This window comes from Columba livia, chromosome 4 (assembly GCF_036013475.1).
Source record: "Columba livia isolate bColLiv1 breed racing homer chromosome 4, bColLiv1.pat.W.v2, whole genome shotgun sequence".
NCBI classification, from domain to species: domain Eukaryota; kingdom Metazoa; phylum Chordata; class Aves; order Columbiformes; family Columbidae; genus Columba; species Columba livia.
Genome location: NC_088605.1, coordinates 10,519,249 through 10,541,248, shown reverse-complemented (window position 1 = coordinate 10,541,248; position 22,000 = coordinate 10,519,249). Strand labels below are relative to the sequence as shown.

The 22,000-nt window shown below is 36.4% G+C and overlaps 1 protein-coding gene across 10 annotated transcripts in view; it reads right to left on the bottom strand.

The window, feature by feature from the left end:
• RGS12 (regulator of G protein signaling 12) overlaps nucleotides 1-22,000 on the bottom strand; it is a 93,786-nt gene that overhangs the window by 6,451 nt on the left and 65,335 nt on the right. For 5 of the 10 annotated variants that reach the window (XM_065060441.1, XM_021288430.2, XM_065060446.1 and 2 more), the window contains 7 exons: nucleotides 20,867-21,067; nucleotides 19,872-19,945; nucleotides 16,327-16,453; nucleotides 15,287-15,383; nucleotides 13,743-13,819; nucleotides 13,063-13,216; nucleotides 9,879-10,496 (listed from right to left, as the gene is read on the bottom strand). In XM_065060441.1, the coding sequence (XP_064916513.1) occupies nucleotides 9,879-10,496; nucleotides 13,063-13,216; nucleotides 13,743-13,819; nucleotides 15,287-15,383; nucleotides 16,327-16,453; nucleotides 19,872-19,945; nucleotides 20,867-21,067 (1,348 nt within the window). Of the gene's footprint in view, nucleotides 1-8,325; nucleotides 12,007-13,062; nucleotides 13,217-13,742; nucleotides 13,820-15,286; nucleotides 15,384-16,326; nucleotides 16,454-19,871; nucleotides 19,946-20,866; nucleotides 21,068-22,000 lie in introns of those variants that run through there. The other 5 variants (XM_065060442.1, XM_021288457.2, XR_010472100.1 and 2 more) reach the window with 5 other exon arrangements.

Here is a 22,000-nt window from a genome sequence, read left to right as displayed (position 1 = left end):
TCTCCAACAGGTATTACCTAAACCATTTTTAAACCATTTGCCCCATTACATCCCAGTGCCTGACTAGCACATTTAGCCACACAAATCCCATGAGACTAGTGCGGTTAAATTCCATGGCTGGCTTTGAAATCTTTTGTGTTTGTTCCAGAAAGTAATGTGTACGGTGTTTTTTGCAAGAAAAACAAATTTCAACGTATCATCGTCATAATCAAGAACTTTTTGATATGGAGAAGGGGAAAAAGTAAATGAAAAGGACATAAAAAGCTATTTCATACTGTTTCGTTCAAACCACTCCAGGGTCTTCCTAAAGGTTAAAGCTTTCTATTTAATGGAAGTCAGTTAAAATTCTAAGTAGTGCAATATTATTTTAGTGCTTTAGCTACAGGGCAGCCCCACGTTAATAATGTGGATAATCCCCATCAGTAATGCCTGCCTTTTTTCACATCCAGAGGAATTAGATCAAACTCCAAACAAATCAGCTGAGCAATAGCAGAGGGAAGGCAGAAGGCTTTCTCAGCACTGTTAGCCCAGCACGACTCCAGCCTACTAAATTATAGCTAACATTTAATGCGACTGTATTACCCTTCATGTTTACATCTTCCTACTGCAGCCGAACATTGGCTTAATTTTAACTGCAGTTTGCGTGGCTGTGGTGTAAAATGCTATTCCCCTATGCTAAAATGTTTATCTTAACGTGAATGTACTAAATTGCTATTCTATGCCCTTTGAGGAAGACCTTTAATTCTCCCTTCATGTTGGTTTAAAAGAGATACTAACTTCAAAAAAAAGCCACACTAATGATAAACCACACCAAATAGTTTGCATTGACAGAGCATGAGTCACCCAGTAGTCTTAGTATTGAGAATACATTCTTCTACTAAACGTAATGTAAGGAAAGAAATTTGATGGTGGTATAAGGCCTTGAACTAAGCTGAAGCTTTCCACAGTCAGAAGACACAACCTGCGTTAACTGGGTGCAACAGGTGGAAGAGCTGGAAACTCCTGCTGAGGAATGCTATGGAAGGTACAGGTATTGCTGTATTTATTTGGCTGTTAGGTCTTTCTACAGCTCCATACAAGAAATGCCATGAAGTCTTGGAATTAAGGTGTCACTGAGTCACCACAACCAGGCTTGTAAATTGTCTAATGGGAACGAAGTAAAAATTAGGTCAACGTTAGCTCTTGGAAGAGGAATAAATCTGTATTATAGGAAGATTTTTCTATTAATGCCCTTTTCAGGAGCAATCCCACTGAAGCACATAATAAATTACTACTAGAGGTAGGACAGTAACACAGAAGGTCTTATATGAAATACTGGTTCAAAAGAATATGGAATTACTAAAGGATAATACTGTGAAGATGATTCCTCTTTTCCTGGCAGGATAGAAATGATGTTGGCTCAACTACACCAAACAGGAAGATGATTTCAAGACTAGCACTACACTGAAAATATATTTTAATGTGCTGCTTTTTTTTTTTTTTCTCATTTTTTAAAACAAAGCATCTATGAAGGACAAATAGGAGGGATTCCCAAAAGGAGCTTGTGTATAAAAGTATCCTGCAAGTCTTAAAACATATTTAAAACAGATTCAAGATTTGCATGTACTCAATTGAGCTTTATAATGAGGCTTAAATGATGCCTACAAAACTTTTCCACTCATCTCCTCCTCGTATTCTCTTTTTGAGCAACAAATACCTGAGCAACTTGTGTATGTGGGCACCGTCTGTGGTGCAGAGAGCTTTCACAGATAGAATTTCTCTTCACTTACTCTTGCACCGAAGCGATGAAAACCTCCATGGGTATCTCTGTGATTGCTTTGCCTAAAGCATCTCAGGAATGCTGTTGCATTGTCCTGAATCTAACCTGTCAAACGTTCCAGCTCACATGAGAAGGGAAAGGAAGCCGGAGCTCAGAGCAGTACTGGAACAGCACGCTCAGGCCTACTGGTGGCCATCACCCCTACTGGTGGCCATCACCCCTACTGGTGGCCATCGCCGCTACTGGTGGCCTTCACCCCCCTGCTGAGCATTCCACGCAGCTCTAAGGGACTTTTCTCCTGCATCTGATCCCGTTAATACAGTCCAGCTGCTTTCAGGGTGGGATGATGCGTGTCTTCTGCCGCCTTTAACCTGGAGATCTGCTATTGTACAGCCTCGCAGCTAAATCACTGCTTAGAAGACTGGATGCACCACCGGTCTGCGTTTCTCCAAAGGTTCCCAATCCAGGCAGTGTTTTGGCTGATCTCCTTTACCAACATTTCTCGCTTTCTCGTATTTTGATCTTGTGTATTATTTTCAAGCTCTCTGAATTTAACGTTATGATTATGGAAAAGTGTCTTTACAGAGTAAGACAAAAGGAATTTTTGTTCTTCTTTATAAAATATTCCTCAAGCTCTAAGTAAAATCTAAGGGAGACACTGGAAGACGTTGTCACCCAAGTAGTTTAGGACCCAGGCAGCATGTAGCAAAATTCCAGACAGAGTTGAGGTCACCAAAAATCTAGAGATTTCAGGAACAGCATTAACTGTCAAATGTAGATGACAGGATCAAATAACCATAACTCTAACGCAGATGCTGGGGATTTAAAGGTCCCCTCACATCTTGCAATGCTTTTGTTTCTATACCATAACTATTAGATTACTTTATTTCCAATGTGCCAAGTTTTAGTCAAGATTCACTTCTTAAAGCACAATTTAGATCTGATCTGAAATTCAGCACCTACATTTTCAAGTGATCAATACATGCTATAGTTCCATTAACACCGTACTTATCTTTTTTCTTTTAGTCCTTTTTTTTTCCTTTAATAAAAGCAAACAGACATTTTTTAAGTTTCATTGTAAGATGAGTTCTGTACTCGAAAATCCATACCTAGTGGAGTTCAGATATGACAGAAAGTGAAATTCTATTCTATAATTTTCCCAACACCATCTTCATATAGACAGCCACCTCTTCCATGTAGTTTCAGTGTTTCTCTTAGCATTCTGGCTTTGCTAGAATCTTACCGCTCTTGTCAAAACCATGTACTGTATAGATGGCTCTCGACTGAACTAAAAGGTCACAAGGATGCTCTGATTTCTACATCATCATTCCCTGGCACTCAACTTCCAATGTCAGAGAGCATCGGATTTTCCATTAAAAATGAGCCCCAGTTTAATGACTTTGTGGATGTACAGCAGATAAAAATATGTTTGAATTATTTCATATTATAACTCATGTGAAAAGAAATCACCTAAATTTTCCCTAACAATTGGAATTGTTTATTTACTGGCATATACCACCTCCAAGTGCAACCAGTCACTTCCAGTGCCCAAATTCATCGACCCTGGTGTGTTCTTTAATGCAGGAGATGGGCCAGATCCTGCTCTCAGCTCTGGCTCCACACCACAACCTGTCCTAAGGTGATGACGTGTGGCTGAGAGAACACTCTTCTACATGAGACGATAGAACAGGAGCTCTGCTGTGGTCACTTCTGCAGCGGGTGTTTCCTTCAATGTCCTAGCAGTATTTCAGTGCCAGTAACCCTTTTCCTGTAATCTGGCAGTTTCACTCTGGGAAAGACACTTCGCTCTTCTTGTCCTAAACTCTCGAGAAATGGTATTTGAAAATTTGAGGCTTCCCAGATGTGAATTCTTTCAAGTGGTGGATAAATGACTTCCACACTGGCTGATGTACTGTTAGTACTGTAAGCATTTTTTTTTCCAAGTTTGTAAAGTGATTTATGCTTCCAAAGAGAGGAAGACACTTTACATAGAAGATTTAAAATTCTGCAGGTTAAATGCTCTTCACAAGTTTCCTTCCTTTTATCTCGTAACTTATACAACACCAAGGAGAAAGAGGATTTAATAAAAGGTTCCTACCTACGGTTTATGCTAAATCTTTGCAAAGGAAATTTGACTTCATACGCTGTGTTCCCTTCCATGATGAAACACCAACCGCAGCATATGCTCAGTGCCTTGAAATCTGACTCAGTAACCATGTGGGCATCAAGCTAGGAAATGGCTTATTCTACAAAGCAGCAATACTCTGCATTACCGATCTATTTACTTTTGCCCTGGGAATTTCTGGAATACATTTGCAGTGTTAAGCTTAGAAAGACAGGGCTGATGGTAACTCTCTCATTGCACTCATCTCAGAAGCATGTGCAAGAAGAACAAAGCACAAAGTATTATTTAGAAAGATAATTTCTGTATATTCCATAGAAGAGTGAGCTGGTATGACTACTACTGCTCACCATGGCATGTGTAATCAAAAATGGAAGCACCACAAGCTGTTTTTCTTGGGGACAGTGACCTTTCATAGACAGGGCTACAACAGCTGCTGAAGGGACCTGCACACAACGTCACTTAGATTGCTTAGATTTTGTTTCTACGGCGCTAAAATTGAAATAATTGTTGGTTGAACACTTTCCAAGCAATAGGTGTGACAAAACGCCTCTGTGATAGTCTACAAATATTCATCCCTCAGTCTGATCTTCCAGCATTTATTGTCGATATTGTGTTTGCTTTTCCGTCAGTATCAGCAGGTTTCATTATTGCGGAGACTAATCTGCTGGGAAATAGTGGATTGAATTACTTGAATCAGTATTAATTTGATCTGCTATTCATCATGTTATTTTTCAATTAAGAAACTCTAAAACGTGGTTTAGTAGGGCTACCGGTTGTATTTCAACTAATAATTCAACTAATTCATCACCCAAATATAAGTCATGTGTTTGAATACATCTGGATTTAGCCTGTGTGCCTTTGGTTCAAAGAGCACTTGTAATTTTTCTAACATTTTATCTAGTCATTGATAAAATTTGTAATTCTCTCTAAAATCCGTATCTTGCTGTTCGATTGAAATACGCTTATATTTCAAATAATTATCCCTCAAGGCCTTTCTTGCTTCCTGCTTGTCTCCTCTTCACATAACCCTCCTCCTTTGTTTATTATTGATCTCAGCCATGTACTACATGTAATTCTCCCATTTAATCATCCTCTGATTGAAAGAGGATTAAGATTCTGGCTTTAGTATTACTGGATCCCCACGAGTACTTCTTTATATTGATCCAGAATCCAATTATCTTCTACAAAATTACGCAGACACAGCAAGGATATAATTAACTGCAGGACAACAGCCTTCGTAAAAAATAATGATTTACATTATTTTTACATCTTTAGTGATAATCTCTTCTTTTTCTTAAATTCCAGTTTCAATTATGCTTTCACTTGCATGGCTAACTTGATTTACATAGGAAACACCACTAGATTTTCTCTAAAATTTGCCATGTGAATTAAGGGATCATGTAAAATATCCATTACGTAAAATATTATCTAACTTACTACAAATGTAAAGGTTTATTTTGAATTTTTGAAGATACAGTCGTCGTTTTTAATCTTCTTATCTATCACAGAGTTTCCTGTGCTTGGAATGTATTGCCCTTATAAGTGAAAAGTTTAGGAGCCAAGAAGCGAGAGTCGCAGCAACGCCGCGGATTCAGCCCGGTCTCTGTCCCTTGGTTGCACCCCCCGTGCTGCGTCCTCTCTGCGAATCACAAGAAAGAGCTGTCGGGATATATTTCCTTTCTTTTTTGTCTTTGGGAACAATACCCAGCCCCAGGCTGTGAGTCCACCCTGCATTTTATTCCTGCATCGTTTATCTTTCAAAGCAAACCCAATCCTAGCACTGGTACTAACTACGCCATTTCTGAAAGAATTCTCTCCAATAAGAAAGGAAGCGAGTTTATTTTGAGGATACAATTGCCCGTCTATTTCAGAAACAAAGCAGGATCTTCAGAACAAATGAAGTCTAAATTCACCCTGTATCTCCCAAAGCCTTATTATTAAACTATAATTCCAGAGAGTTCACCATGCTTTTATTTTCCCTAGCTGGCTCTCTGCCTTAACCAATGACATTGCCCACCTACTAAAAGAGAGTATTGAATAAGCCCTTTATTCGACTGAATTGCTGCATCCAGTCTATGCATCTACTCAAAAAAATTCCTTCTTATTTGGTAGACAATAATTCCATCAACTGCAGCCGTCATTTCATTTTGTGAATATTTCTTATGCTAAATGGAAAAAAAATTAAAAGAAGTAGGTTTGTTTGCTTTTAAATAACACGGCCTCTGCACCGATATTCACAGGGCTTGGGGGGAACCACAGGTTGGAAAGTTGCCTCTCCCCAGCTCTTTTTCACCTGGGTAAGGAATGTGCCCAGCCCCCTGGCAAAAACTGGGCAACATGCAAAGTACCTGGACTATACCATTCAATTAGAAACAAAACAAAACCAATCAAGGCTAAATCAGTATTTTAACTCTCCAAAACAAATGTATCACTTCAAGCCAATTACACCACACAATGAATTATTCCTTCCACGGATGAGTTACGGCCACCATTGTACGCAGAGACACCAAGTGCATTTCAGAACTTTTCAGGTTCCAGAAATCCCTGTTTTTTAGAGTGGGAAATTCACCAGCACTGGCAAGCTCGTTCAAAAATAGACATTTTCTTCTTGATGAGTAGCACAACTAGAATCAGTAATGATTCTGGTGTTGCAAACTGATTTGATGCTTGCTTCCTAGCCAAAAATTATAATACTAGAGTATAAACACGTTTCACTTATTTAAGAAAATTAAGAACTGTGTTTGAAAAATTGTTCTCAAAAATCTCGGAATGATGCAAACCTCATTTTGCTGTTTGCCATCAATTTATAACTTGCTTTCTAGATCCTCAAATGAAAAAACCCACCAACATCTAGAGTTACCTGTTCCAGGGGTGGATATTGGGCTGGCTTTGCTACATCAGCTGGAGAGTTGCCCCCTCAGAACATGGGGGACAATGTGATCCCCAAAGCCCTTTTCCCAACATATATCAACTCAGCGTATAAAAGCCCAATGCACAGTGTAAGCCATATGTGCTATTTACCTCTACACCAACTGGAAACCGAGATTACAGACCACTTTAAATAATGTAGTCATTATTTTTCTTTTTATCCCAACATTTTAATCCAATAAACCAATCAGAAATGAATTTTCCATTGTTAGGAGATTATGAATGGAGAACCATTAAAGCACTTAAAAAAGCAACCATTATTAATGACTTAGTCCTTTGAAATATCAATTATTGACTGGAGATAGTCTCCAGCAGTTTTTATCATAATTCCTGTACATCATTGGACAGTCTTTCCATGCAAACTCCACAAAATCATGAAAATAGAAGAGTTTTGTTCCAGCCCACACTTTTTCCATAAAATCACTGTTCTTTTCTAGAATACAGTTCCCATAAAACAGTATTGCACTGTGAGAGGAGTGTAGAATAGTGCATGCAATAACACTGTAGAAAAAGGTGTTTTATAGTTTCTTTTAGATTTCTTTTATTCCTTGAAAAAGAAGATAAAATCTGCTTTGTCACAAAGCAAAGAGAAACTAAGAGTTTAGTTTTGCAAAATCATTTTGTTCCATTACTTCAAGGTCTCTCATAGGTGACTATGACAGAAAAATAAACCACAATCACCAGTGAAAGCAGGGCAGACCGGTTGGAATACGTGAAAATTGTTTTAAAAAATAAAATTATTAAATATGTAGGATATTAATTATTTGTTGTGGAAAAGTCTGAATAATTTTAAAAGGGGAACTGTTACAGGGCTTTCGAATGCTTTATTTTCTTTCATGGAAGCCCACGGCTACATGGGAACACAGTGACCTTTGGAAAAATGACATTTTCAGTCCCCAGAACATAAGAGGCCCAGGTAACAGCCCCACAAGCCTCTCTGCGGGTCTGAGTTTCTAATGAGGCTTCCCAGTACTGTTAGGTTGGACCCATCTCCAGAAACAGAAAGAGTAGAGCGGTCTCCAACACCCACCTCAACCCGTCATTTCTCACCCAAGACAAACCAAAAAGGTTGTTATATTGGTTACTCCACATCAAATGAACTGAGGTCACCAGCTCATTTCTTAAAGACCAGGGAAGAATTGCTTTAGTTTAAAACAAGAAGGAAAGTAACGAATATGAAGTTTAGCCCGAGAACCCAAAGACAGAAGAGATTCTCCTTTCAGGAGTTCCTGTTACGACTCACTTCAAAGCCACCTCCTGCCTTATCTGCCTTCTGGGGCACATGTCCATGTTAGGGATGTCACATGTGACCCATCAGCATCTCAAGACAGCGTTTGACCTTTGATATCTACATTATTAACAAATACAACGTTTTTCAACTTTGTCTTGAGGTAATTGCTAGTTCATATCTATTAATCTGTTTGTTATGAGAAGAGAATTTCAATCAGAATTCTTAATCCAGGACTGAAAGAACTGTTTTTAAATAATGAAGAAAACCAAAGCTTAAAACCAGTTTGCGTAACTAGATCTAGAATTTATTACTCCTGAGAGAACAAAGATACAAAATACATGTGAAAACTACACAAAGATTTCTACAAAGTAAAAAGTAGAAAGTGGGAAAAGGGAAAGCTACAGTTCAGTGGTTACACAGAAATGTATGGCATGCATTAAAATATTGTCAATTCATGAAGGTTTTTTTAAGTGCAAATGGTTTTTTTTAACAGTTCTCACTGAAAAAATACGCAAATTGATACCTACGTTGTACACGTTTCATACCATCAGAAAGACACCAACACAAATCTATGCATATACACATCAATAAGTCTGAAGTACATTTTGTGGTTCTGTTATTTGTAGGCACTGGTTACAAGTTTGTTCAATACTCAGTTCCAGAAATTAAGTGGTAGCACTTATAGAACATTTCTCAAATACTACTAATAAAGGAATGTGTTTGTAAAATACCAAGAGGCGGAAATAATTTGCATTGCCATTGATAAGCATCCAACAACCAAAGTAGTATTTACAAATCATCAGCCATACAGATAAAGAACAGTATCAAATACTCTGTGTAAAAAGATAAATAATTAAAATGTATATTCCCACATCACAAAGAAATGTGATCATACAAATTATGGCACCATATGTTCGTGAAACATCAAAAATAAATGTAGCACATAGATACCTCTCCTTATATTTTACATTAAAATGTACAGTACAATGACTGTAAAATGTCAGTGTCCCAACACCCACTGTCTTCAAACTCTTTTGTTCCTGGTAATAGCAATTATTATCATTAGAGTCCGTGTTCATAAAGAAATTCCGTATTTCGGCCTTGGGCTAATATTGCTCTGTGATATTGCTAGACCATGAAACTTACATCCTAAAAAAAGTTACATATTTTCTTTAAAATTATCTAATAGAAAGAGCTATTTCACATGTAAATATTCTGGGAGAAAGTGTGATAGATGCAATCTGTTTCTCTGTGTAGCAAAGTATGGGTTAAAAAAACGGTAACATTTTTATTTTTAGTCACAGGTATCTGATTTATTAGAGAAATCTTTTTTTAAATTAAGGTTTATCCATTTCAAATTTTAATCCTAAACAGTACTGCAATTTTCAACACATAATTAGGGTTCTTGCTAAAGCACTTAGACTTCCAAACCCTAATCATGTGTCTCATTATGACAAACAGATTATGTCTCATTATGACACAGAAAATCTGGACCGCAACAGTGCTGTGCAGCTCAAAATGCTGATATCCTGTTTTGTACTCCTAGGGTAAAGAAGGAGATAATTATAGCATATGGATGTATTTTAAATGTTTGTCTGCATGCGTCCATTTTTGGCCACATGCCAAATGCTAACAAAAGCACATTGTTAAAGGCAACCAGAAATATTAGAGTTAGGCTAAGGCAATGGATATATTTATTCTTTTTTCCTTTTGTAAAAAAATTAAGGTGCAGAGAGAATTTTTTTTCACGTTTTAATGGGTGCCAAATACTGATTAACAGTGCCAAGGAAAAGTAGGTTTACATAAAAGAAAAGACTATTAAAATCTAGAAATACCTGAATTGGATCTTTGATATCCAGATTTTTCCTGATTACCTGCCAAAGGAGTTGGGGGTGGATAGTTGGCTTCTGGGAGTTTACTGGTGTCTGACGGTGGTGTCGGTGGTGGCGGTGGAAGCAAAGTGCTGTTAGGGCTACTAATATCTCCTTCAGCCACGAGAGTCAAGTCTGCCACGTTCTCATCATCTACCATCTGTATACCTTCAGCTTGTAATTCTCTCGACTGCCTTTTCCATATTGTCGCGTTGTTCTCCTGTGCATGCGGAATTGGAGACAACGCAGTATTAAAAGGAACACTGAAAGTCTTCTGACTGTGGAGTGCTGTCAGAGCGGATTTATGTTTATTTTCTGAGTAACTCATTTTCTTAACTGAGTTTTCATTAAAGTTTTGTACGGGCTCCTGTTTTCCACTCGGTGACGTACATCCGTCCTTGCCATCGGTTTTGGAAACTCGCCTGGTGAGGCCCTTAGGGCCTGCGGGTGTAGATGAGGATGGTTCTGGTCCAGTGGGCGGCAAACGAAGAAAGTCAGGAAGAATAAGGTCTTCTTTCCTTAGTAGTCCACGTTGGTCATCTGCTCTGTTACTTTGAGCTTTGGATATGAGTTCAAAAAATTCTATTGGGGAAAAACCCAAAATTGACAAGTTTTTGTCAGAAAGTGCAATGTCATTAAAATGTAAATTTTCAGCACATTTATTTTCCATGAAGATCTTCAATTCTTTCAATGCTGCCTTGAAATAAGATCCCATGTTAATTAGGAACTTTTTCAATTGCAGCAACGTTCACTAGCATCACTATAATTAAGACCATCAGGATTGCTATTGTTAAGAGTTTTGCAGTTTAGAACAGCTGCAATTCACTGAGCCTTGAACACATCTTCTATTTTATGCGGTTAATAAATCTGTACACAGAGGATTTTTCAATTCTTTACACAAAGCAAGGCTCTGGTCTTATTGACAATGGGTGCACATTTTTATATTCTGGATAGTTTCTATCCATCTTAACTCAAAAATAGCCATGCCATTTGAAAGTTCAAAGATTCAAAATTAAGTTGTAAACTTCCTCGTTATATTGAATTTCTCTCAGTTTAATAATACTTTATCACAGTTTAAATTCAATTCACGGTGTAGTTCTAACCCACAATGTTATCATCACAGGGCACGATCAGATGTTGATTTAAGTAACCCCATTTTATCTTGTGTGGCAATGAATCACTAGCACGTAGGGAGTCAATGACCATCAAAAGGGCCATTACTAAAAGCAACGGGGCAGATTTTTTTATGGAGTTCTTAACACAATTGGAAGTGATTTTCTGATCATGTCCTTAATGATGACCAATGGTTTAATATATTTCTCTATATAAATAATAATCAGAGTAAATCACCACTGTTCTAGAAAGTCTCAAAACTTGGCAACAAGAAACTTATCAATCACAAGCCAAGAATTATACGACTCCTCAAAAACGAAGCATCGCAACAATAAACAAATTCTTTGGTACAAAACATACAAAAATACATAACTCTTAATATAGGGTCTCTGCATGTCCTAAGTTTTCACAAAGAGAGCATTGAAACTACGGAATAGTCAAGATGCTTAAAAATGCCATCTCCAACAGATGAATTAAAATCAATAGTTTCAATCCAGCTTATAAATACTATTTGAAGCGAAAGCCATTACAAAATCAAGCACAAAGTGTTAGTTTTAACTAAGCATAATATGAAGTCATACACTTGAGCTTGTATGACCTTATTCCTAACCCTCTATTCATATTTGGCATTCATACGTATTATTAAAAATTGCTTTTTAACATGCTTTGTCAAATGCCATAAAATCTGAATGTAGCCAAGATGGAAGCTTCAAAACGCTTCTTATTGCCAAAGTTTTGCAAAATGGCAGTAATGTATATTAAAACATGCAACATTTCTAATATGTAGCATACAAAAATGTTCCTTTCTGAAATTTCAAACTTCATAGAACAGGTGTTTGGTTTTTTTCATTAAAAACAGTCTGCAACATTTGGCACGTATTTTCCAAACTTGGACAAATTTCACAAAATTCAAAATAAAATAAAATGTGAAAGCCTCGAATTCTGAAGTTTTCAAATTATGTTAATGTTTTACTCAGCCCTAGGAAGAAAAATGAAAATATTAAAATATGGAAAACAAGTTAACAAAACAGCAACAGAAAATAATTTAAAATGCACTAATATTTTTGTCATTAAACTTATCTTAACAAACATCTATTTTGCAATAAAAGTTTTCGTCTCAGCACTTTTTTCCATTCTGGTCAGTGGACATTTAGTCCCAGACGAACATTCATTTGCTGTATGACTGTGCATAACCAGGTTTTGGATATGCATATTAGGTCACATTAGCCATAAATGTTGATCTGTGGGTAAAATATGTCCCTCTGATTTTTTTCTACTTGGGCAAATAGGAAGGAACGTGTAGGGCTGACAAGAGAGGTAATTGCTTCAGTTAATGCCCTAGGGCAGGGGGTGGTATGTTAAGATTTCTCCAGCACTTTTATTCCTCTTTCTCACCCAGACATCTTTCTATATGAAAGCATTTTTTCCCATGAGTTCTTTTCCAATGATATCACTAAAACGATTTAGTTGAAGGTAAAAACAGAACTCAGAACACAGAAGATTACCAATAATATCTTTGCTTATTTCTACTTGTAACCACCTTTTCAGAGCGGTTGCTCAATGCAAACTGAGTTTTTCCTCTCGCCCACCACGGCTCCTCCACACATCAGACAGTTCTGTCCTGTTACAGACTTTAGCGCAAAATCTTCACAACTTCTTACCTGAGCACGTTAGGGGCTGCAAAGGCCTTTTGGTGAGTTAAAGAAAGGCAAGCTTCTACACGGCTTGCAAAGGGTATCAAATGGGATACTGAACCGCAACTGAGTAACTATTTTCTTTGTATTTTATCAGGAAGGAGGTACTTTCACCTTTGAAAGTCTTGCCTGGCACCTGTGTCTGTCTTTAGGTATTCTTAAAATTCTACCTTCACCTTCAAAAACTTTACAATTCAAACACAGCATCAAACAAAAATGTAAGGAGCATGATTATGAATTTCACAATGGAATATTAAACACACGGTACCTTTTTCTACACAAAAACAAATTTCTAATTTTGCTAAGTCTACTTATATTAATAAACTAGAAAGTTCACATACCCTCTGCTTCATCCAAATTTATTTTCTGACATTTTTTTTTCCCAATCTTTGCAATAGAGTCTTCTCTCTTTGACAGCCGGACTTCCCTAGCATTTTTTCCATTTTCGCCTTTCATTTTGATAGAATTAGACTTTCCTAGAGTTCTTCCCTCTCCCTGCATTAGAAGGAAAGTTAAGGTACTACTTACATTTAGGCTATACCGTTGTGTACATAATATAGTCTAAGTGAATGAAAAAGTTACTTCTTTAAAAAAAACATTTCTCTAACACCATCAAAACAGATGTTTTAGTTTAATTTTGATTATTGCTAAGAACGTTTGCCATAGTACTTCCCCAAAATGTATAAATAAATATGATTTGTTTACTCTGAAGAATTCACGTTACTCTGAAATTCAGAGCCCCTTGCTGTAATTCAAGCATTTTCAAATACAGATAAGCCACTGAGACACGAAACAACAAACACGACACAGTGAAAGAGAGATTTGATTCATCATTAAGACAAAGTTCTCACAGACAAATGTGGTTGATAGTGGAAAAACATCAGATGAATTACAGCTCTGCTCAACCTAGTTACATCATTTGGCTAATTCAAAACCATGGATAAATACAGTTTTTAGTATAGGATTCCAGAAGGAAACAAAATATGATCTAGGGGACAAAAATCATGGCAGATCTACTTACAGTAGATACTTGATTTCTTGATGTAGTTACAGTTGCACTCTGTTTTACTGATGCACCTTTTTGTTTATCTGTGAACGCTGAACATAAACATACCTTCTATAACTACAAATTTATCATTTCCCAAAGAAGTAATACTTAAGTGACAATGACGAACACAACAGATTTCTTTGCTATAAAATTTCCCAGATGTACTCAGAGAACAGTGAGCAGTTGATATCCCTGCTACTTTTCAGTCAAAACCTACCAGAATCTCTCTCATCTCCACTTTTTCCTAATATTGGCAATGCTTTGAAAGTTTAAAGATGCTGAAGTTTCACTTAGGTTCTCCTAAATATTCAATTAAGATCAAAGAGCCTTTAAAATCTCAGCTAATAATTCAGTTTATAATTTTCAAATTTAGAATTTAAATGAGGAAAAAAAAATCAGCAGAAAAGACCATTGAAAGGTCATGTTGAATTTTTTCCAACCTGTTTTATGCATCAGTGGTTTTCTAGACATTGCCACATACTTCTGGACTACTTCTAAGTAACTAAATGGCCCCTTCAATTTACATCTGCCTACAGCAAATATACTAACGGAAGCCTGAGCTGCAAACACAGAATCATGGTCATTTTTCACTGGTCTATTGTCACAGAATCAGCCTAATGACAGAATGATCCCCTATGACTTCAGCTTTTATAGCAGCTGTCAGCACACAGGATTACAGTTTTAATCTGTGAAAGTATTTAGATTTACATCTTTTTTTTTTTTTTCCAAATAATTGGTTCTGTTTTCTAGAGAAAATGACAAATCTGATTCTCCTCAATAAATACCTCCATCCTTATTTTCCTAGCTCTTCCTCAAAAAGGATCTCTGTTCAAACTCTATTTAATTTAACTGCATCTAGTTTCATTTTTACAACTAAGGTTCTCTATCTATAAAAAGGTCTCCCAATGAAACTGAACTCTCAAAGCTGCTTGTATTAATCTAGTATGTTAAATGTGCCAAAAGATTGTCAACTCTTCGGTTGATCAACTTCTACTTTTCAAGTTATTCTGTCCAGGGAAATCAAAATTTACATCCTTTTTAGTATGATCTCCAGAAATCATCACTTAAAACTGGACAGGTAGGCTCTGCTACTTTCTCATGTTAAAGAAGGGGGTTGTTACAGCCGCTGCACAAGCTGCATCTGTTTTACTTACACAGAATGTTTCTTTTGAATTAATTGCCAAATTCACAGAAGTTATTTGCCATTTTAATCTCATTATTATTACTGGGCACTGTGTCGCTAAACGCATATGTGGATCTATGGGTGAGAGCAAGGAAAATGTTCCAGTATTACTAGTGCAAAATTTCTTACAGCAACAGTAAAGTACTTGGTATCAACAGATCAATTTAATTAAATTTAATCTTTAGAAACTGCACTCCTGTTTAGTTAAAAGAATACTACTGTATGTGACAAATCTAATCACGTTTATTTCACCTTCACATCAAAAGCACTAACCAAAGTCAGGTTTTATGAAACTGATTTGGTATCATAAATAAAAGCTTTCTTGCCAACTTACCTCTACCCTTCGTAGGCTCTTTTTCATCTAGAACAACCCGCTGACCATCCAGGTTAGATATAGGGACACCAAGATCAAGTGGTTCCTGCTCACCGTTCTAAAGTCGGAGCACAGTTTGTATATAATAGAGAAAAAGCTGTTTTCAGAACAAATTTATGCTGTCTGACAATTTTTGAAAGAAAACGAGCAAAGCATTTTTATGTTTCAGTGTAGCCTCAACATATATTTTCTTCTACCATTCTAAATATGTTTATTCCATTTGTGTAAAACTACCTTAATTACAATGAGTGAAACCTATTTAGATGAGAATGGTATTCAGAGAAAAGAAGATACAAGGAGAAAGAAATAATCCCATTCCCAAGCATGCATGAATATTCTGGCACCATTAGCATGTACGTTCAACAAATCATATTTTTCAGATGAAGTCTGACTTTATTTTATATCCTAGATCTGCTGTACTTCGTTAATCTTGTAGTTTTATTAAATGAACTTATCTTTATACCAACATGTTTTTTAATTGTTTAAAAAATTTGGACTGGTTCAGCTAAGACAGTATACATTCTAGAAATACCAGAAAAGTAACTGATATTCCATCATAATAGAGTAGAGAAGATGCTAGTCCAAGGTTTAGGAGCAAAGAAGTTGAATCAGTCTCTTTCCCCAGAAATTTTCTGCGAGGGGATTTGAGGCAACATTTATGACTCTGAGGATACTGGAACAACAGCTTTAAGTAATTCCAATCAACTTTCCCTGGCAAACAGTAGGAAAAGTTGAGCTCTGCAAGAAGCTAAATTCAGGCTCTATTATTTAGGTTCTGAAATTATTCTGAAGGAGAATATAAAACAGAAGCAGACTAAAGCTTTGAGGTAGTTACTATTAAGCATAATGGTTATGACTACTACATATTTTCATCTCAACATGTAGTTATAAATACAAATTTTAATGCCTAATTATAAGGATAGGTATAATTTCAGGGACCATCATTTGATCTTGTCCAGACAAAAAATATTGCAGCTTGAATTACATCAAAAGATACTTACTAATCTTGCCACAAGTTCATTAAGATTTAAACCGTACTTTGCAACCACAGGCCTTAAGACCTCTGTCACTGGTTTGGTGGGTTTAGCCTTCAGACCAACTGATCGATTGATTGGAACAAGATCCAGTCTGAAACATAACAATTGTAACATAAAGTATGAAATATTCCAATTAACAAAATGTAGAAAATATATAAAATCCAATCTACCGCAAAGTTATACTAGTTTACAGCTAGTGGTCCTGAAACTTCACTTGCACAAATTTATCCTAAACTGAAGGTATAAAGCACTTCCAATAAAAATAAAACTTCCACTGTTTCTCTCGCCAGAGCTGAGTGAAGACGTGAGCCAACCTAATTGCACCTAATCCTCCGACCAACTAGATAGATTCCATACCACTTCCATCTTTACAGTGGCATTGCTTTGACCATTCTTCCAAAGTGACTCCATGCCTGTACTATAGCCTTGGATGTAAGGAAAATATTTCTCCCCAGTTCCAGAAGAGAGACTCACAATGTCCTGTTCAATTGCTTGAGATGGGCTTGGGCAGGAATTTTTATTTTTAAGCATAGGAACAAATACACTGGAATTCCAGATGATGCTACAAAAAAAGAGCAATTCAGTTGGAATTGAAAGGATAAAGACAACTCTCTTCAGAGTCTACTAAGCAACTTTGTTTCATTTTGTCAAAACAGCAAAAAAATAATGAAATAAGAAATATTTTTTTAAAACCCGAACAACTATTCCATTTATGTCTATTTACCTGCATAGAACTGTGTCTATGTTGTTTGGTTGGTTGGTTGTGGTGGGTTTTTTTTTATATGTTCTTCACCTGTGCCCTGATTCCTCTGTAACAGCCACATTTGACTACAATGGTACTATAGTATGAAAATAAGGGCAGGCTTATTGCTAACAAAACTATCAGAAGAAATAAAAATTATTAGTGATTTTGTCAGTCATGATTAAATGTAAACCCCATTTTGTCCTCTCACACAAATTACTTAAATACAAGATGTATAGTCTTATTGACTTCTCCCTTTCACAAGAATCCTGAATAACTGAAACTTGGACTTTCATATTTTCTTAGAAGACAACACCTATTAAATAGAAATGATCAATTTTAATCATTAACTGGTAATCGACAGAGAAGTGGCAGACATTCAGGTAACCAAGTACATCCACATAGTCTTTGTCTTATGTCTGAAAATAATCAAAATATTTGAATATTTTTGCTTACACAGTGTCTACCCACAGAAGGGATTAATGTAGAACACTTCTACATTCTAATTAACACACAAGTAACATATGGTACTGCCTACTTACATTTCCTTTTTAATTTGGAAACTCAACAAACTCACACCTAATAAAAGACTGCTCAATCTCAATTTTGAGATTGAATATGCTGTACCATATTCATTAATTTGAAGAATAGAAATAGAAACTCAAATAGAAACTAGCCCTACTTCCTAAAGAAAATTAATATAAAGCCAAAATGAAGAATGCCTGACAAATTTTATTCACTTCAAAAGCTGTCCTGGTTTTGTTAAAAAACAAGTTTCTCTTTTAGTGAATTTGCCTGTTGGCTAAAGCTTCATATTAGCTGCATTTTCCTGGAGAACCAGATACATGTCTGGGTAAACATAGCAATGGAATGCGAAGTTATTGATAAGCATGGATGGACATCTCGCCAGAGGGGCAACGAGAAACAGGTGACCAAGAAACTGACCAACTGTGTATAACATTCCATTCACGTGAATACTTCATATGAAAATGGGAGATCACAAGGATCTCGGCCCCTTTTCCTTATGGCCGCCATTTGGAGAGGACCTTGCTAGTCGTCCCTGCGAACTGAGGCCTAGTGAGAGACTGAATCCAGCTCCGGTTGGCTGCAGAGTCCAACCCAGGACTTCGGGTGCCGGCTCTGCAGTTGCTGAGACTTTCAAGATTGGTTTTGTATATTTTGTATTATTTTCTCTATTCTTATTAGTAGCATTAGTAAAACATTTTTAATTTTTCCAACTCTTCTTTCTCTGTCCATCTTTCCCTCCCGATCGCCTGTCCTGATTGGGAAGGGGGGAGAGGGAGGGGAAAAAAGGGGAAAGTGGCTGGGGGGGAGAGGAGGTTAACAATACACCTGCCAGGGTTTGATTGTCACCCTGCAATCAAAACCCGCGACAAAAGCATAACTCAATAATGTAACACAAACACATTCTACTTCATGACTTTTTCCTGCAATAATTATTTCAAGAGTTTTCATAGTGCAACTTTGGATTTTTAGAATTTTGGAACACTAAAATATTTTCTGGCATTTTGAAAAAAATAGAAACACATTATTTTGAAAAAAACTGTATACTATAAAACAATATTACATAATACTAAATACATGATGTATTGAATTATATTATAACCACATTAATAATAATATTAAAACATTGACTTGTTTAAGATTCAAGATTATAAATCTATATGCAGGTGAATTTATATTTATACAATTGATTATACATCTATATGCAGATGAATTTATATTTATACAATTGATGAATTTATATTTATACAATTCGTAGTCTTACTGTAATCTGCCAGTTACGCACATAATTACAAATATAACTGTATGGGAACCTGTATTCAATAAAAAGATCCATTTATTCTTAAAAGCTTATTTTTTTTATTGTTGCATTTAGGATTGAGACTAGGAGACTTGCAGTTCAACTTCCATCTCATCCTTGTGCTGCTTCCACCTACTAAACACATCTCTTCTTGGAAGGTCGCTCTGGGCTGGCAGATCTGTCCTATATGCTTGTTCACACCTGCTTCAGCTTGAGCAGTTAGACATCAGAATAATATTTAAATATCCCTAACTCGAATATCAAATTCCCACTTGTACCCAAGACAGCAATCCAGAAAGCTCCCTCTTGCAGCATTTAAAACTCAGCAGGTGCTACTCTATCCAGTTTGGAACACTCCTGTGAGCCCATATTTCTCCCACTTATCCCTACTCTGGTTGTGCTCATCAGAATTACCCCAATCTCAGCATTACCTGTAGAGCAAGCACCAAGCAGCTGGCTCTAAATCTCTAGGATATCAGTGCCTACACACAGGTAGAACATCTAACTTTGGCACTTGTGTAGCTCAGAGACATCCCCATGATAAATGTGTATCTCTTGCTTCAGTGTTACTGCAATCTAAAGTAAAAATGGACTTCTACTTTAAGAAGTAAAATGTGGAAGTCAGTCGTTTTCAGTTACAAATATTAGGTCACCTTCCCTCTTCACATGAGACTCCTTGCTTGATATAAACGCCTATTTCTTCTACCGTGCCTGTACAACGAATGGGAACCTTAGATCCCCCGCTGCTAGATTCCGGATTACAATCAAAGATGTTGCACTGCATGGCTAACTGGATTTTTTACTGGATTCAGACAAATTTTTTCTGCATTAACTACTGTTTTGCTGCACAAGTAACTGACAACATACTTCAGTGCACTTACAAAACGCAAAATGGAAAACAGGCTGGAAAATGCCGAGGAAGACAGTATTTTTGACTCTTACCGAAATAAAGTGCGTTTTTCTAAACGTAGGTCCCGAGACTCCAAGATGCTACTGTCTTGGTGCAACACAAGTGGCTACAGAGCATATGTCAGGAACAAAAGAAGAGAGCAAATTAATTTTAAAATACGTAAAAATGAGGAGTTGAGCGGTTAAAAAAATTCAGATAACTTAGAAGATTATTAATATAGGTTGTGTGCATTCCAGCAGATATTCATTTACAATATGCAACACGATTAAAGTGTATTTTTTTACTTTGGCCAGTTGTAAGACACGGACCAAACTTTAAAATCTACTGGAGCCAGAAGGTACTCAGGAACTCAGTGTTTTAAAACAAGCCTAGGTCCTTCAACTTAAATAAATTATTACACAGAATGACGCATTAGAATATATGGCAAGTTAGCAGTGATTAAAAGATTTAAAAGAACAGGCACATAACTATGCTCATTCATTGACTTTTCTCATTGTAAACACCTAGATTGATCACAAGCACAAATTCAGGGCAATAAATGTTTCACATCCACAGTTTCTCTTTGATTTGGAGATAGTTCTGTTGGAATATGAGACATCACCCACCACCAGCATGGGCTGCTGTCTTGGAAGTTTTCCTCAACATTAAAACATGTACCTTAACACTAGCATGAATTCATCTCACTTCTATTTTGGTGACTTGAATGTCATTATGTTTCTTTGCTTTAATGAAGTACCATTTATTACAACACATTTGTTTTCTTTCTGGATACTTTCAATTAAGTACAAGCTAATCATTTCCCTGGACAACCTATGTGGACTAGATATCCAAATTAACTTATTATCATCAGGAAATCCTTGTCATAAGCTCTTCTGCTTTCTGTAATGTAGATACCACAACCACAGTACTGCCAATGTATAAGCTATAGGCAGAACCAGAAAGAAGCATTACTATTGAGGGAACAGGATTTCTTATTAGTAAAATAAGTATGAAAATGCTTTAAAGAAAGCACAAGAAAATGCAATACCTTATCACCTCCAACTAAAAAAAGGTCCACTGCAGCTATGTTAATGCCATGTTTCTCGCAGAGCCCAGATAGCACCTCTTTGATAGAGAATCCGGATTTAACAGCCATTTTGCTGGATGAACCATCCGGAAGGTTTATACAGCAGTATTTGGGAGATTTCTCTTTATCTGGTACAAATGCAGGTAATCTTGAGGTTTCCGACTTGATAGGAGAAAAGAAAAGTCAGTGCCCAATGGGGAAAGTAAGAACATGCCTAAACTTTTAGAGTCTGCACAAATCAAACCAAGAAGCACACTATCTACCATTTTTACAGTTTAGAAATCCTTCCAAATATCACAAATACTACATAATTTTAAAACCTGAAAAACCAGTTTAGATAAAAACAACAGCACTGCAAAAATGCAAATGTATTTCAAGAAGAGATGAAGTGAGTGCATAAAACAGGTTACAATATTCTCAAATTATAGAAACAAAACTCCTAATCAACAAGTGTAAGAAGTAAATAAAATCTTATTTAGTTTCCAAATTGTTATGTGTCTATACTCAATAATGACCTGATGATGTCAGAATTACCATTGGCACATAATGAATCAACATTTAAATGATGAGGAACACATTTAAACATCAGGTTCCTAAAACACAATTTCCTCTTCTTTTAGCATAATCTGAGTACTACACATACAAATACACCACAGAGAATTAAAAAAAAAAAAATAAATCACTTAATGATCATGGGTTTTTTTATTAAAGAGAACAGAAGGCTAAGCCTAAAGGGGGCACAGCATTAATCTTTATTCTAGAGTAACAGTAGCATAGCAACACTGTTACAAAATATCACAATTCTCTTTAAACATTTAACAAAGAGCTCAATTAGAACTTAAAAGGACAATACAAAAATACTGTCTTTTATTAGGGTACTCATTGTGCTTTTTCTCTTCTCTAACTTGCTGCTTCTCATCTAAATCACAGTAACCTTCTGACACTCAGTTGGAGGGGGAGAGAAAAGAGAGGTTGTTGCTGTAGGGAGGCTTTGCATTTTCTGTTTCTTAAGACTTTTCTGCAACAGAAATAAAGATGACGTTGCCTTGCTTGCTCTCCTAATCAGTATTTGTAGCATAGGCAAAATTACAGTTG